Raw genomic sequence first — 16,852 nt, forward strand, 5'->3', positions numbered from 1 at the left:
GCCCTGGTGCTTTTTCATAGGTTGACTTAAGCTGTTTGGTTCCTAGCTGTTATGGTGTGGCAGGTTGCTGCATAATGCTAAGTGTCGTCTTTTCCAGGGCTTTGGGTTGCTGTTTGTGTTGCTGTTACTGATATGTCACCAGCGATTGTTATTCTCTTTTAAAAGAATATTCATTCTTGTTCTGTATCCATGTTACAAAACAGGAGATGCAGGATTTCTATTGGGTTGGACATTTTAACAGGGTGGATTAGGATTCCTTGGGGTAGTAGAAATCGGCTATTTTTGGAAGGGTAGAGGGTGGTGGTGAGGAGGGTTATTATCTGCTCACTTGTTTTTTGTTTGTTTGTAATTTATACACAATAGTTGCACAGCATATTGTTCCTTTTTATACTTTAATAAAAAGATTTAAATTAAAATCATAATTGTTTGAGGCTTCTGCAGATGAGGACAGAGTCCGTGGGGATGGAGTGGGGACAGAGCCTGCGGGGATGGGGGCAAACTTTTTCCCCGTGTCATTCTCTAATGGGCAGTTTCACTATATTGTCTTCAATCTGTTAGTTTCCATATTATGCACGTTTGTTTTGTGTGTGTGTTAATGTTTGTTTTGACGGTAACCTAGATCTCCTCATATGCTACTCACTTTTCCTTCTCCTTTTATATCTATTATTTAAACCACTTAAATATTCTATTTTATTTCTGGTATATCAAATGTGAGTGGCACTGAAATTTCAACCCTGGCTTCCCTGGTTCTCAGCCCTCTGCTCTAACCATTAGGCCTCACTTCTGCAAGCTCGTCTGATTTGAGGCAAAAAGTTCCTGTATCCGGACAGAACTGTTAATCTCGTCCCACTTGAACCCACACAAACAAAATCAGAACAAGCTGTAAAGTCGAGTTGCATTTTCCCCCGGTGTGGCAGTTGTGTGCTGCACAGGGTTACTATCGGGACACTCTGTAGTACCAGTTGCTACCTGTAGATGAGGCTGTTCACAGAGCTGAGAGCAGCACTGGGTGACTTCAAGCTGTGTTCGGTGCCCACCCAGGGCTTGAAGGCGGGCGGAGAGGCAGGAGGAGCCTAGACCTGCCTCCTGATTTGATGATTCATTATCAGTCTTGTGAGCAAGGTTGTATTTTGGGCTCTGTTTAAACACACTCACACTTTCTCCTAATTAGCCCTCTCATTGCTAGTTGCCAGCTGGTCCCAGTTTCACCAGACAAGGCTGAGCCAGTGTGGGGATGTGGGGTAAGAAGTCCAGCACTGGATGAACCCCGTCAGGCGAATCGGAAGCCAGTCGGCAACCCCACAATCCTGTATCCATGAAGAATTCCTTATATCTAAGAAACTCCATCACACTGTTGTGGATCAGGCCAGAAGTCACACAGGTTCCCAGTGTCACCACACATTCTAGCAGTAATTTTATAAGCGTTTTTTTTTTTTTTTTTTTATAATCGGAGTTACCTCTTACCCCTAGGTTATTATTTTTTTTAATTAAAATGAGTGGAGGAGTGGCCTAGTGGTTAGAGCACCAGTCTTGCAATCCAGAAGTGGCCAGTTCAAATCCCACTGCTGCTCCTTGTGATCTTGGGCAAGTCACTTAACCCTCCGTTGCCTCAGGTACAAACTTACATTGTGAGCCCTCCTGGGACAAAGAAATATCCAGAGTACCTGAATGTGACTCACCTTGAGCTACTACTGAAAAAGGTGTTAGTAAAATCTAAATAAATAAATATTTGGAATGTTGCCACGTTTTGAGATTCTGGAATGTTGCTACTACTTGAGATTCTAGATGGAATGTTGCTAGTGGAGGAGTGGCCTAGTGGTTAGAGCACCGCTCTTGACATCCAGAGGTGGCTGGTTCAAATCCCACTGCTGCTCCTTGTGATCTTGGGCAAGTCACTTAACCCTCCATTGCCTCAGGTACAAACTTAGATTGTGAGCCCTCCTGGGACAGAGAAATATCCAGAGTACCTGAATGGAACTCACCTTGAGCTACTACTGAAAAAGGTGTGAGCAAAATCTAAATAAATAAATATATGGAATGTTGCTACTATTGAAGATTCTACGTGGAATGTTGCCACGTTTTGAGATTCTGGAATGTTGCTACTACTTGAGATTCTAGATTCAATGTTGCTAGTGGAGGAGTGGCCTAGTGGTTAGAGTACCTTTCTTGCAATCCAGAGGTGGCCGGTTCAAATCCCACTGCTGCTCCTTGTGATCTTGGGCAAGTCACTTAACCCTCCATTGCCTCAGGCACAAACTTAGATTGTGAGCCCTCCTGGGACAGAGAAATATCCAGAGTACCTGAATGTAACTCACCTTGAGCTACTACTGAAAAAGGTGTGAGCAAAATCTAAATAAATAAATATATGGAATGTTGCTACTATTGAAGATTCTACGTGGAATGTTGCCACGTTTTGAGATTCTGGAATGTTGCTACTACTTGAGATTCTAGATTCAATGTTGCTAGTGGAGGAGTGGCCTAGTGGTTAGAGTACCTTTCTTGCAATCCAGAGGTGGCCGGTTCAAATCCCACTGCTGCTCCTTGTGATCTTGGACAAGTCACTTAACCCTCCATTGCCTCAGGTACAAACTTAGATTGTGAGCCCTCCTGGGACAGAGAAATATCCAGAGTACCTGAATGTAACTCACCTTGAGCTACTACTGAAAAAGGTATGAGCAAAAATCTAAATCTAAAAATACCTTGTCTGCTTCTGGCATGGATTGTGTTCTGCATGTTGTTAGGCTAGAATCTCTTATCTGACCACAACATTCAGTTCTTGCTGCTGGGTTTATTCTCACCCCTTTAAGAAGATTGTGGCTATCATAGGTTAGATGTCTCCCCCCGCCCCCAGCCCCCAATGCAGGAAAATGGTGTTTGGGGCAAAGGATTATAAATTCAAACAGTATGGGGGGGGAAGGGGTAACCTTAGAATGATATGGCCCTTGGGTGCCTTTATTTTGGAGGGGGGGAGGGCAGAGGTATCTCCAATCAAAGGGTGATTGAGAGATTTTATGCTTTCTGGACATCCTTAATTTTGATAGACAGATGAGGATGGGGTTCACCTTCTTGTGGTTACAATTATAGCAGTTTACATATTATTTGCAGATACTTATTTTGTACCTGGGGCAATGGAGGGTTAAGTGACTTGCCCAGAGTCACAAGGAGCTGCAGTGGGAATCAAATTCAGTTCTCCAGGTTCAAAGTCCACTGCACTAACCACTAGGCTACTCCTCCACCAATAAGAGCCAACCTCATCAGTGATGTCACAATGGCTTGATTGCTCACTTCTGCTATTGTGATGTCATAAGGGAAAGGGAAATGGGACTTGATATACCGCCTTTCTGTGATATTTTGCAACTACATTCAAAGCGGTTTACATATATTCAGGTACTTATTTTGTACCAGGGGCAATGGAGGGTTAAGTGACTTGCCCAGAGTCACAAGGAGCTGCAGTGGGAACTGAAGCCAATTCCCCAGGTTCTCGGGTCACTGCACTAACCATTAGGCCAATGTTTCCCAAGTCAGTTCTGGAGTAACCCTTTTCCAGTCGGGTTTTCAGGATAGCCACAATGAATATGCATGATATTCCTGTACATACAATGGAGGCAATGCATTCAAATGAATCTCATGTGTATTCATTGTGGCTATTCTGAAAGCCTGACTGCTAAGGGGTAGTCCAAGACTGACGTGGGAAAAAAGTGCATTAGGCCTGCTTCTTCACACAGGAAATTTGAAGGTGTGCAAAAAAAAAAAAACACAGCCATAAAGTTCAAGGGAACTGCACTGTTTGTATCTAGCTCTCTCCCTCCCTACCCAGGCCAAAGCTTTTAAGAAAGATATGAAATCAAATGCAAATCCCCAGCGGTATAGGCTATTTACATGGTACAGGAAGTTTGTGGGGTTGGAGTCCCAGTTAACAACCAGTACCTGCTGCAATTTCAAATGTTATTTCTGTGGTTTTTTTTCTCTCTACAGTTTGTGAATACACTTGCCATCCCCAGTGCAAAAGCCTCATCCAGCTGGATTGCAACCGGCAGGGTGGATGGACACGGGGCAGACCTTCCCCAGAAACTGTCATCTTCCAGGTAGGTGCCACAGATTCCACTTGGGAGCAGATGGGGGAGCACTGTGAGGATCACTGGACTTACTGAAAAGGTTTCTTGTGCTTTTGCATTATCCAAAGATCACAAGGGTGTGTGGGGAGGGGCAGGAGACAGGTACATAAGTATTGCCATTTCAGAGTTGAGCGGTTAATGAAACAATACGTCCCCTATTGCATATGGACCTGTCTGTGCAAACATCCAGAAAATGAGGTCTAAAAATTCACAACAGAGCTCGGACTTGGAATGTCATTAACCTCGGGGAAAATTTGGGGATGGAACTCAAACTTGTTTCTGGAGGCAGAATAACTACAGGGTTTGGATCTTCTAGAGCAGTGGGGTTTTTTTTTAACCCATTCCCACGTCCACCTGGCCAGTTGGATTTTCAGGATATCCACAATGAATATATAGGAGAATGACATGGGGACAAACTTTGTCCCCATCCCTGCCCTATCCCCGTGGGTTCTGGCTCCTTCCCGATGGGCTCTGTCCTCGTCTGCCGAAGCCTTGAACAATTATGATTTTATATATGATGTGCAACTATTGTGTATAAATTACAAATAGAAAACATCTTTGACTCTTCTCTCTCCTTCTCTGCTCATATCCAGCAGACCGCCAAGACCTGTCGTTTCTTTCTTTACAACATCCGTAAAATCCGCCCCTTTCTTTCCAAGCACTCTACCAAAACCCTCATCCACACCCTTGTCACCTCTCGTTTAGACTACTGCAATCTGCTTCTTGCTGGCCTCCCACTTAGTCACCTCTCCCCTCTCCAGTCGGTTCAAAACTCTGCTGCCCGTCTCATCTTCCGCCAGGGTCGCTTTACTCATACTACCCCTCTCCTCAAGACCCTTCACTGGCTCCCTATCCGTTTTCGCATCCTGTTCAAACTTCTTCTACTAACCTATAAATGTACTCACTCTGCTGCTCCCCAGTATCTCTCCACACTCGTCCTTCCCTACACCCCTTCCCGTGCACTCCGCTCCATGGATAAATCCTTCTTATCTGTTCCCTTCTCCACTACTGCCAACTCCAGACTTCGCGCCTTCTGTCTCGCTGCACCCTACGCCTGGAATAAACTTCCTGAGCCCCTATGTCTTGCCCCATCCTTGGCCACCTTTAAATCTAGACTGAAAGCCCACCTCTTTAACATTGCTTTTGACTCGTAACCACTTGTAACCACTCGCCTCCACCTACCCTCCTCTCTTCCTTCCCGTTCACATTAATTGATTTGATTATTTTTTGTCTATTAGATTGTAAGCTCTTTGAGCAGGGACTGTCTTTCTTCTATGTTTGTGCAGCGCTGCGTATGCCTTGTAGCGCTATAGAAATGCTAAATAGTAGTAGTAGTAGTAGTAGCAGCTATAATAACCCTCCCACCACCACCACCACCCTTCCAACCCCAACAATTGCTGATTTTCTACTACCCTAAGGGATCCTGATCCACCCTGTTAAAATGTGCAGGGGTACGAAATAAAACTCATTCTGTATGCCCTAGAGGGGAGAAATATGCCCTATGAAGCACTGTTATGATTTTTTTAATCTGTGGATGAATAAGTCATCAACAGTCTCAGGATTCAGTCTAGCTCTCCTGCCTTCCACAGTCCTTCCTGCAATAGACGATGTCTTCTTAGAAGATGTGCTGGTAGCAGCATCCCCCCTGCAAATTTTGGTAGTTGTGGCCAGCATGTTTGCTTGTTTTTCCAAAAAAATCAAGATATCATTGTCTGCATCACTCAAATATAAATAACAATCCAGTTCATTAACAGGCTTCAAAATACAAAATGACATAGGGACAAAGTTTGTCCCCGTCCTTGTGGGCTCTGTCCCTGCCCCCTTCCCCCTGTCATTCTCTAATTTGCACGCACTGCTTTCTTAGTAAACAAATCTCTCTTGCATATTTATTGCGGATATCCTGAAACCCGACTGGCCAGTTGGTTTCTGAGGATGGGGTTGAAAACCACTGTTCTAGAAGATCAGTGCATTAGAGGTAGTGGTCCTCGGACTTCTCAAGGGTTGATGCATACAAGGCAGGGGTCCTGCTTTTTCAATGAAGAAAGCAAAGAGACCTACGGCAGGACTCCCCAAACCTGTTCTGATGGTTCTATGGCCAGTTGAATTTTTAGGATATCCATATGAATGTGCATGGTCTAAATCGGCATATTTTGATATTCAAAGCTAGTTATCCAGCTAGCAGGTGCTGCACCCTGGAAAAGTGCTGCTAACCATGGTCCTGCTCTGATTTTCGGTTTCATTGTCTGCATAATCCAGCCTTCCCTGGTCCAGGGGTGGAGGCTGGGCAGAGCCTGGAGTTACCTGAAGACTGGTGATTATTCAGCTCAGTAGCCATTTAACCACCCAGATAACTTAGGACCGGATCAGAGCTGTCCAGGTGGTTCATCGGGTAATGGTGTATGAGAAAACATTTGAAGACTTGCATATATAAACCCAAGAGGAGAGAAGAGACAGGGGAGATGTAATAACAGATATTTAGATATTCAAAATGTATTAAAGAAAAATAAATCTTTTTCAAAAACAGGGAAACTGTATAACTAGAGGCCATGAGATAAAGAAAATTTAAAAGCCATATCGGGAAATATTTTTTCATGGAAAAGGTGGTAGATGCTTAAAATCTCCTGGTGGAGGTGATGGAATATTCAAAACGATTGACACAAGCATAGACGATGGAACCAACTCAGAGCATCTCCACTCAAAGGAAAACATCAGTGGTTTTTAAGTGTGAGTCATGGGGGGATGGGGGGGGGGGAGGGGGGAACCAGCACAGTGGCAGTTACAACCATAACCACCTTTCAAGGCAGACTCGATGGGCCATGCTGATTTTTATCTGCCATCATGGTAACTTTATAAGATAGTAATAAATAGAAACAAATCAAGAAAATGATAAACCTTTTTTTTATTGGACTAACTTAATACATCTTTTGATTAGCTTCGAAGGTAACAAAGAGCCTAATGTTGACCCATGGAAATCAGCAACTTATTACAAAGCTGACCACCAAGTTCAACAAAAAAAGCTAGATCTTCAATGCCGGGCCTAATCGGTACCAGCATTTAATGTCTAGCTCATCAAGTAGCCATGGGGGGACTGACCAACCGGGCAGTGCCCGGGGGTCCAGAGGCTCTGCCCGGATGCCTGGCGCGCCACTGGTGATCTAGTGGCCTCAGCAGGGAGTAACATATTCCTTCCTGCCTGGCCCGCTGGGCTGCTGCTATTCCTCCCCTGCTCGTCACCACTGTATTTAAAAAAAAAATGTTGGCCAAGACTCCCTGTGGAAGTGTCACGAGACTGTCAAGACCTGCGAGACTACTGTGGGAAGTCTTGGCTGCCATTTTGAAAACAGCGGCGGTGGCAGGCGGAGGAGTAGTGGCAGTGCAATGGGCAGGAAGGAACATTCCCCCCCCCCCCCCCCCCGCAGAGGCCACCAGACTACCAGGACCCTTCAGATAGGACCGGGGCAGCGGGGGCGTCAGCATGAGAGGTGTCAGGCAGCGGCTGAGTGGGGGGCCCAGACCACCCTCAGTCCGCCCCTGAGTAGCCACCAGAAGTTACAAAAGTGGTTACGTGCCACTGAAAATCCAGGTAGGACCTTCTCTTACCCAGTTTTCTTCCTTTGGATCTCAGCTCCGTTTTCTAGATTAGGGGTGGACCACAACCCAGTCGGGTTTTCAAGATTTCCACAAAGAATATGCATGAGATTTGCAGGCAAGGGAAGCAGTACATGCAAATCAAATAGATTCTCCTGCATATTCATTGTGGAAATCTTGAAATCCCGACTGGACTGTGGCCTTCCACCCCTGGCCTATATAATGCAGCCGATGCTCAGTGGAAGGGGGAGCTTCAGTGGTAGGAAGCCTGTCATTTAATTTTCTGCAAGTTATGAACATGCTTGGCCCCTGTGTGTGTGATGTGTCGTACACTTTTGACTGACTCATTCAAGAACTAGCAACCAGAAGATTGGAAGGGGGGGGGGGGGGGGGAGAGACGAGGAGAGGAAAATAACCTTTACATTTCATTCCCACTTAGCACAAACAGAGAGCGGTGGTAACATTTCCCTGTGAAAAAATTTAAATATTCCCTCAATGACTAGCAGTATTCTGCCAAAAAATACCCTAAAACTTTCCAGAGCCACCCCCTCACACAGCAGTGAAAAGGCTTTCATGATGCAAGGCTGGATTAATATTTTCTTCTCGAAATGCTGACGCATCTCAGGTTGAGTGACACACGGGCTGCTGCGTGCTGACATGTTGCACTATTTGCATTTTAACAAATGCATAACTGCGGGGGGAGATGCACCAATTTTAAAGCGTGCAGAAAAAAAGAATCCATTCTGTCTTTCTAACACACAAGATTAAAGTATAGACGTAGAAAATGACTGCTGATAAAGACCATATGGCCTATCCAGTCTGCCCGTCCATACCAACTACTAATCTCCCTTACAGATACTCCACCCGATGTTCAGCTGGCAGCAGTCAACATTTTTTTTAAATGCTGACCATCGCTGGCTAAATTGGCCTCAGATATTCAGTGCCAGGCCATGTGCAGCTATGGGCACTGAATATCTGGCACGCAAGTATCTGATGCTAGCCAACGGAGCTTATGCGGGTTGCGGCCAATATCTAGCCGGGTCCCATTATCAGCTGGAATTTTCATAATTTCCACTGCCCCCACCCCCAAAGCAGATCCCTCCTGTAAGATAGCCCCCCCACCAGCCCGCATGGTGGTCCAGTAGGGGAGGTGGGGCCAGGAACAAACCCCACTTGCTCCTGCCTCAAGTGGCAGCATCTTCAAAATGGCTGCTGCGAGAGAGCTTCTATGCTATTTACCTCCAGGGATCAGCAATGGCTTTCCTCAGGTCTACCTTAATAACAATTTATCACCTTTTACCGCCAGGAAATTTGTCCAACCCTTTTTAAAACCCAGCTACATTAGCTGCTTTTATCACATCCTTTTCCTTCTGGCCATTCTTCTCCTAATGCATCCAAACACCCTGCATTTTTCAGCATTAACTCTTGGCTATTGAATTCTAGACCATTCTTCAAGTTTTGCTAGGTCCCCCTTCATGTTATCCACACTTTCCAGGGTGTCTACCCTATTGCTTAATTGCCATTAAAGAATACTGCCTTAGTGTGGCCATTGAAAAAAAAAAAAAAACGTTAGTCTGGGATCTGATTAGCCCAGGAGCTCAATTTCATTTGGAATGTATTAGTTTTTGCCCCAGTCTTAGCTATGGAGAAGAGCGAGACAGATCTCTTTGCTGAGACCCTCTGATCAGTTATATATCATAATTTTTGAGCAGCATATTTCCTGATCTCCCCAGATACTCTTTAGAAAGTAAACAAATGTTTAGATGGCTTTATAATTTATCCATATTTCAGTTACCTGTTATTGTTTGCTGATTACACAGGAGTGGAGGCGTGGCCTAGTGGTTAGGGTGGTGGACTTTGGTACTGAGGAACTGAGTTCGATTCCCAGCACAGGCAGCTCCTTGTGACTCTGGGCAAGTCACTTAACCCTCCATTGCCTGCCGCATTGAGCCTGCCATGAGTGGAAAAGCGCGGGGTACAAATGTAACAAAAATAAAATTTTCTGTTCACTGTTCAAGGTGTGCCAATAAACCTTTTTAGTTTATTGACTCTGCTGTCTGGACTGATAAAGAATCCTGGTGGTTTGTGTGTTGGGTCTTTGAGTGCTTTCTGGGAACTGTGGGACCACTGGGAGTGTGGCCCCAGTAACCTGGAATTCACTGAGGATAATTTTGAGAGCTGGAGACTCGCCAGAGGCGGTTGGGACCCAGTCGGTGGGAGGAGGGTGCTAGTGTAGAGCACAAGCAGCAGGTGAAGACGACCTGAGCTGTGCTGGGGACAGACCCTCTAAGTGGCCATGGGGTAACCTCAGGTGGGTGGCTAGGTGTTTCGTGACACATATGGTTTACATAAAAAGGAATACAGAATAATTTGCTCAATTCAGCAAGTACAGTAGCTACAAAATAAACTTATTGTAAATATTTCACAAAAATAGCCAATTTTTCAAAGCTTTTCTAAATCTCCAATCTAATTTGCATCTCAATTCACATGGAATTCCATAAATTTGGTATCACTGCACTTCTGAACATAGCATTTGATAATTCAAATTTGTTCCAAAGTACTCTTAGATCTTAGAGTGCATTTTATGACTCGATATTTGGTAAGTCAAGTAGAGATTCACCCTACAACGCTTTAAAAAATTAAGTATAAAAATCAATTCATTCTGACACGGGAAGCCAATGTAATAAATGCAACAAAGGAGTTAACTCTTGCCAATCTGTTTTCCTAATTCAATTTTTGCAGTAGCATTTTTGGATTAATTGCAATCTCCAAATCGCAGTTCGAGTTCTTTTATTGTCGGTCTCCTAAATAAATTTGTCATCGCGTTATTTTGCCAAGGAGTGTGAAGATGTAACGTGTTAGAGAGAACCTGATTTTACATTTTCCTTCAGCAACAGGTGGGGGCCTTTTACTAGGGTGTACTAGTGTTTTTAGTGTGTGCTAATATTTAGGGCGCACTAAACGTAACAATGTCCATATGGGTGTCACTAATGTTTAGCGTGTGCTAAAAACACTAGCACACCTTAGTAGAAGAGGCCCAGTGTTAAATATTATCACTATGTTAATTATTTATTTATTGGTTACATTTGTATCCCACATTTTCCCACCTATATGCAGGCTCAATGTGGCTTACATAGCGCCATGGGGCGAAAGCCTCCTCCGGTGAAGAAACAAATATAGAATGAAATAGATACAGACACATTAGGGAAACAGAGAGAGGGAAATATAAAGTTTGTAATAAGTTTGGGTTTCTTTGAGTTACTGGAGTCAGGTAATTAAGTTGTATAAAGTTTTATATAAAGTTCATTATGTTAATATGAGAATATCTTACAAGACCGCTCTTATGTTGAATTCTGCCATTGTATGTGAAAACAGAAAGGGCTTATTTGGGCTTTTGCAAAAAAATTGAAAACACTTTTGATCAAAAAATTTCTTTTACAGAGTTTAGTTTTTCAATGTGCAAGCTTTACTTGTATTTAGGGGGGGGGGGGGACTTGATATACCACCTTTCTATGGTTGCAATCAAAGCAGTTTACATATTATATACAGGTACTTTTTTACCTGGGGCAATGGAGGGTTAAGTGACTTGCCCAGAGTCACAAGGAGCTGCAGTGGGAATCGAACTCAGTTCCCCAGGATCAAAGTCCACTGCACTAACCACTAGGCCACTCCTCCACTCATTCCACCAATAAGAGCCAATCTCCTCAGTGATGTCACAATGGCTTAAAGTCCACTGCACTAACCACTAGGCTACTCCTCCACTCATTCCACCAATAAGAGCCAACCTCATCAGTGATGTCACAATGGCTTCATTGCCCGATACTTGGCTCACTTCTGATATTGTGATGTCATAAGGGAAAGGGGGGGAAGGGAAATGGGACTTGATATACCGCCTTTCTGAGGTTTTTGCAACTACATTCAAAGTGGTTTACATATATTCAGGTACTTATTTGTACCTGGGGCAATGGAGGGTTAAGTGGCTTGCCCAGAGCCCAGGGAGCTGCAGTGGGAATCAAACCCAGCTCCCCAGGATAAAAGTCTTCTGCACAAATTACTAGGCTACTTTCTTTCACTGTGATCTGCAAAGAACCAGTTGATATTTCTTCTGAATATACAAGTAAAATTGTTTTGTATTGTAAGGGTTTCCCTTTTGAGGAAGGAGCAGAGAACCAAAGGGTAGACCATCCAAACGAGTGAGACTTATTTTCACAGTGCATCCAGGGTAGAAATCCAGAAAGAGTCAGTAATGCTTTGCAAAAGAGAATGTTGTGCAGCATAAAATCTTTGGCTTTGCCTCTGAAAAGATGGTGATATGGATAAATTCTCTGGGCTGAAAACTGCCCTCCACTCGGCAGCTAAAAGTCCATATATAGGTGTAGGGAAACAGGATGGGACAGGGGAGGCAGTAAGTAGGCAGGTGAGGTGAGCTTCGATATTTCTTTTTACTGGTGAGGCCTCTGGTGAAAGCTGGTGATCACAGGCACTGGGGCTCTGAGTGAGAAAGCGTGAGTGTGAGAGGTCTTCAAATTTGTGTGACCCACTCCTAATGAGAGAGTAACATAGTAACATAGTAGATGACGGCAGAAAAAGACCTGCACGGTCCATCCAGTCTGCCCAACAAGATAACTCATATTTGCTGCTTTTTGTGTATACCCTACTTTGATTTGTACCTGTGCTCTTCAGGGCACAGACCATATAAGTCTGCCCAGCACTATCCTTGCCTCCCAACCACCAGCCCTGCCTCCCAACCACCGGCTCTGGCACAGACCGTACAAGTCTGTCCAGCACTATCCCCGCCTCCCAACCACCGGCTCTGGCACAGACCGTACAAGTCTGTCCAGCACTATCCCCGCCTCCCAACCACCAGTCCCGCTGCCCACCACCGGCTCTGGCACAGACTGTACAAGTCTGTCCAGCACTATCCCCGCCTCCAAACCACCAGCCCCGCCTCCCGATCTTGACTAAGCTCCTGTGGATCCATTCCTTCGGCACAGGATTCCTTTATGCTTATCCCACGCATGTTTGAATTCCGTTACCGTTTTCATTTCCACCACCTCCCGTGGGAGGGCATTCCAAGCATCCACTACTCTCTCCAAGAGACTTGGCATCTCAAGGGGACCAAAAATATTTCTTTACACAGGCTTCTGGATTAGAAGAATAATGGTTATCTGGTTTCAGTGGTTGGAAGTTTATATTTTGTCTCTGGGTATGCATCTCCTAAAAGTGTTGTGTGGGGTGTTTGTTTGTTTGTTTTTTATGTGTGGTCTTGTGTAGGTCTTTCCTATAAATAATTGGAGTTTTTTTCTTATTTTTTGTTGTAATTTTGTGAACCTCTTTTGATATGTTTTATGTTTAGTGGTATAGCAAATTTTACTAAACCATAAATCATTTGTAAATCTGCCACTTACATATGGTGTCAGTTGATATGCAGATTTGGTATTTAATTATGATCAGGAAGGCTGATCTTTGTCACTTCAGAGGTATCAGCTTGGAAAACTTAATCTGAGGCAAACTTTCACCTGTGATCTGCTTTTATTTTCTGTTTTAGGGGGATGTGGTGTGGGGGGTGGGTACCCAGCTTGTCTGCAGCCTAAAATCTGTGGGTTTTTTTTTTTTTTTTAACAGAATCTTATGGTGCTCATTCACATATAATGAGTCATTTTTCAAGGTCCAGTAGAGAATTTAGCAGCCACCAGATGGGTGACAGCAACCGCTCTGCTATTACCTAACATCCATGAGTTCAGGCTCTGGCCCTGCTCACTGCTATTGACTGACTAGGTTATCCCACATGAAATCTGTTAAATCTTTGCAAGGAATTGAAATAATTCTGAAGGTTTTCCAGAGTTTTCCACTAATTTCCCATGTTGCTAACTGGAAAAGCACAGCTGTGCTGTACTGACCAGCTGCTGAGAGTATGAGACTCTGCAAGTCCTAGGGATTTATTGAAGTGAATGAAAGGAGAGGTAAACATTATTCACCTGCACTGAGGCATTTGCTGCTGCCTGCCTTACTGGATCTGGGGAACGCCTTGAGCCTGTCTCTGTTCAGCAGCTGCACACCAAAATAAGAAACAAGTAGACAATTTGATAAAACCTTCCCTGAGATGTGAATGATTTGAATGCCTAGAGCAGCCCTATTTATAGACTGCTGAGCAATTAGCATGCCGGATGTGTTAGGAGGTGATGGTGTATTAAGGGCAGTGGGTTCTCATCCCTTTGCACGACAGATTAATCAGACCCATTAATAATGGATTGAGCAATTAAAGTTGGGGGTAGGGGGACCTCCCTCGCCCATCTAACCCATATGCAGGGAGGGTTATATGTTCTCAGTGCTGGGCAGGTACTGATGTAAGCAGGTTGCTGGTGAGTCTGTCTGTAGGTGGGAGGGGTATCTGATGATGGCGCACTAGTGGAGGCGTAGACGAATCGTTAGTGCAGCGCTGCGTACGCCTTGTAGCGCTATAGAAATGCTAAATAGTAGTAGTAGTAGTGGGGACCAGGTTCAATTCCTACTGCAGCTCATTGGACTCTGGCCAAGTCATTAACCCTCCATTGCCCCAGGTGCAATATGTAAACTGCTTTGATTGTAACTTGATATAAGTTTGGTCACAGCAGTGTACAATATAAAGCTAATCATAATATAAATTAAAATTCAATGGAAAAAAATGCCATTAATAGGACAGAAAGCATGCATACCAAGAGGGTGGGGTTAATTGATGAACTGGAGACCATGGAAACAGGTCAAGAACTCGGTTATTAAGTAATATCCAAGTCCTAGCCAAATGGAAAAAGTGAGTTTTGAGAAGAATTTTAAATTTAGCAAGAGAAGGTTCAGATCGAATTGGAGCAGGGAGAGCACCCAGAAACGCCAAAAGATCATCCCGAACTCACCTCAACCTTTACTACCCAACTTGCAAGGGCTTGAAGTACAAGACGATACACGCGTCAACCTTTTCCTACAAGAGCACGAAGTCTTGGAATACATTACCGCGCAACCTAAGAATGATTAACGAACAAGCCCCCTTCCGTAAACTACTGAAGACTCACCTGTTTGAACAAACTTACGGAAAGAGCCAAAACACATAGAGACCACACTCACTGTTCACCAATGCAATACACATCCACTTCTGATCCATCATACCTTTATCCAGTCAATCATACATTTATTCACGGAACTATGTACACTATATGTCTAGGTGTCTAATAATGCCCTTTTTTCCCATTGTCTCCTTCTAATGTTTCTATGTTGATGTCCCATTGTTATACTCCCAATGATATTCGAATGTCTCGCACAACTCTGTTCAATGTAATCCATAACCTAGTCGTAACAAATGTATTTCTATTATTCAAGTCTTATTGTAAGCCACACTGAGCCCGCAAATAGGTGGGAAAATGTGGGATACAAATGCAATAAATAAATAAATAAATAAATAAATTCCAAAGTTTTGGGCCAAGAATGAAGGTGGCAGAGGATTGGGTAGATTCATAGTGAGCAAAGTGGGGCAAAGGTAGGACAAGACGATTTAGCATCAAGGAACCGATAGGTACGGTTGGGTGTATAGGGTATGATCAAGGAAGTTAAGTAAGGGGGGTAAACCAGTGTGAAGGGCTTTGCGAGTTAAAGGATTTTGAAGCGAGGTTGGTATCAGATGGGGAGCCAATGAAGAGATGCTAAAAGTGGAGAGACGTGATCATCCTTGCATGTTCTCAGGAGAAGATGAACCGCTGAATTCTGAAGGGTTTGAAGGCGAGGACCCGAAATACCACAGAATTACAGTAGTCTATATGTGAGATCAGAAAAGCATGAATCAGAATATGAAGTGATTGAGTATCAGTGTAACTGTAGATGGACAGAGTCTTCGAAGAGTTAGAAAACCTTGCTTGATAACTTATTTGACCTGAGGTTCAAAAGATAGTTTAGAATCAAGGCATATACCTAAGCACTGAGAGCTATCAACTGGGGAGAAGGGCCTTTTAAAAAGAACAGGCGTGAGAGGGACGGGGATGAAAGCTGGTGATCCAGGAAACAATAGTTTATGAAGGATTAAGTACAAGCTTAAGTTTGGCAAGTCACAGCACAAGTGCTTCTAAATAGGTTTGAAGCTGGGCAAGGTCAGGAGATATATGGGAAGTCGGAAAAATCAGCAAAATGTCTGCGTAAAAGAAAAATTGGGTATTCTGAATTACAGGAATTACAGTGGCTAAAGGACTCTGAGAGAGCATGGAGCCCTGGGGGACTCTGCATGCCAAGGAATGCTAAGAGGAGGTCTTAACAGTGAACGAGCAATTGGAGAGATAGTAGGTAAATCAATTGACTACTGAGCTGGAGAGATCAATTTCTTGAAGATGGGAGAGAAGGTCAAAAGCAGCGGACAGATGTAGAGAAACAACTAAAGCAATTTGGCCTCTATCACGAATAGTGTGAAACTCACTAAGGAGTGCGGACTGACACAGTGGTCTCTGTGCTGTGTAAAAACCTGAAACCAGTCTGGCAAGGGTGTAGGACGGATTGCTGTTCACAGTGGCAAAGGAGCTGGTCGAAGACTATTTTATTTTTTTTTGTGTAGTTTAGATATTAAGGGCAGATTTAGAGATGGGACAGAAATTGGACGGGCAAGAAGGGTAAAGCAAAGCTTTTTTTCAGAAGAGTAACAATGGCTTTCTTCCAAAGAAGAGGAATTATGCCGGCGGTAAGGCTATATGATATTAAATGGAGACTAAGAGACAGAAGTCCATGAGCTGGGAAAGTGAACCATTTCGAAGGAACTGGATGTAAGGAACATGTGGTAAGATGCATAGAGTGTAGGATAAGTGTGGTCTGTGAAACAGAAGGGAGGGAGAAGGTGTCCCAGACTGAAGGGCCTGAAGGGTGTCCCAGACTGAAGCAACAGTCCATGCTACTAATCCCAGAGCAAGCAGTGGCTTCTCTGTCTTGTTTCAGTAGCAGACTATGGACGTCTCCTCCAGGAACTTGTCAAAACCGTTTTTAAACCCAGATATGCTAACTCCGGCAATGAGTTCGAGCTTAACTATTAGTTGAATTAAAAAATGTTTCCTCCTACAGTATTTCCATGTAATTTGAGTGTCCCCTGGTCTTTGTACTTTTTTTAAAAGAGTAAAAAATTGACTCGTTCTACACCACGCAGGAGT

At 43.9% G+C, this 16,852-nt stretch overlaps 1 protein-coding gene across 1 annotated transcript in view; it reads left to right on the plus strand.

Moving 5' to 3' along the window:
• Nucleotides 1-16,852, plus strand: part of RASSF5 (Ras association domain family member 5) — a 78,388-nt gene that overhangs the window by 28,893 nt on the left and 32,643 nt on the right. Inside the window, exon 2 of the mRNA XM_030220765.1 lies at nucleotides 3,976-4,085. Within this exon, the coding sequence (XP_030076625.1) occupies nucleotides 3,976-4,085 (110 nt within the window). The remainder of the gene's footprint in view (nucleotides 1-3,975; nucleotides 4,086-16,852) is intronic.

Source organism: Microcaecilia unicolor, chromosome 12, assembly GCF_901765095.1.
Source record: "Microcaecilia unicolor chromosome 12, aMicUni1.1, whole genome shotgun sequence".
NCBI classification, from domain to species: Eukaryota; Metazoa; Chordata; class Amphibia; order Gymnophiona; family Siphonopidae; genus Microcaecilia; species Microcaecilia unicolor.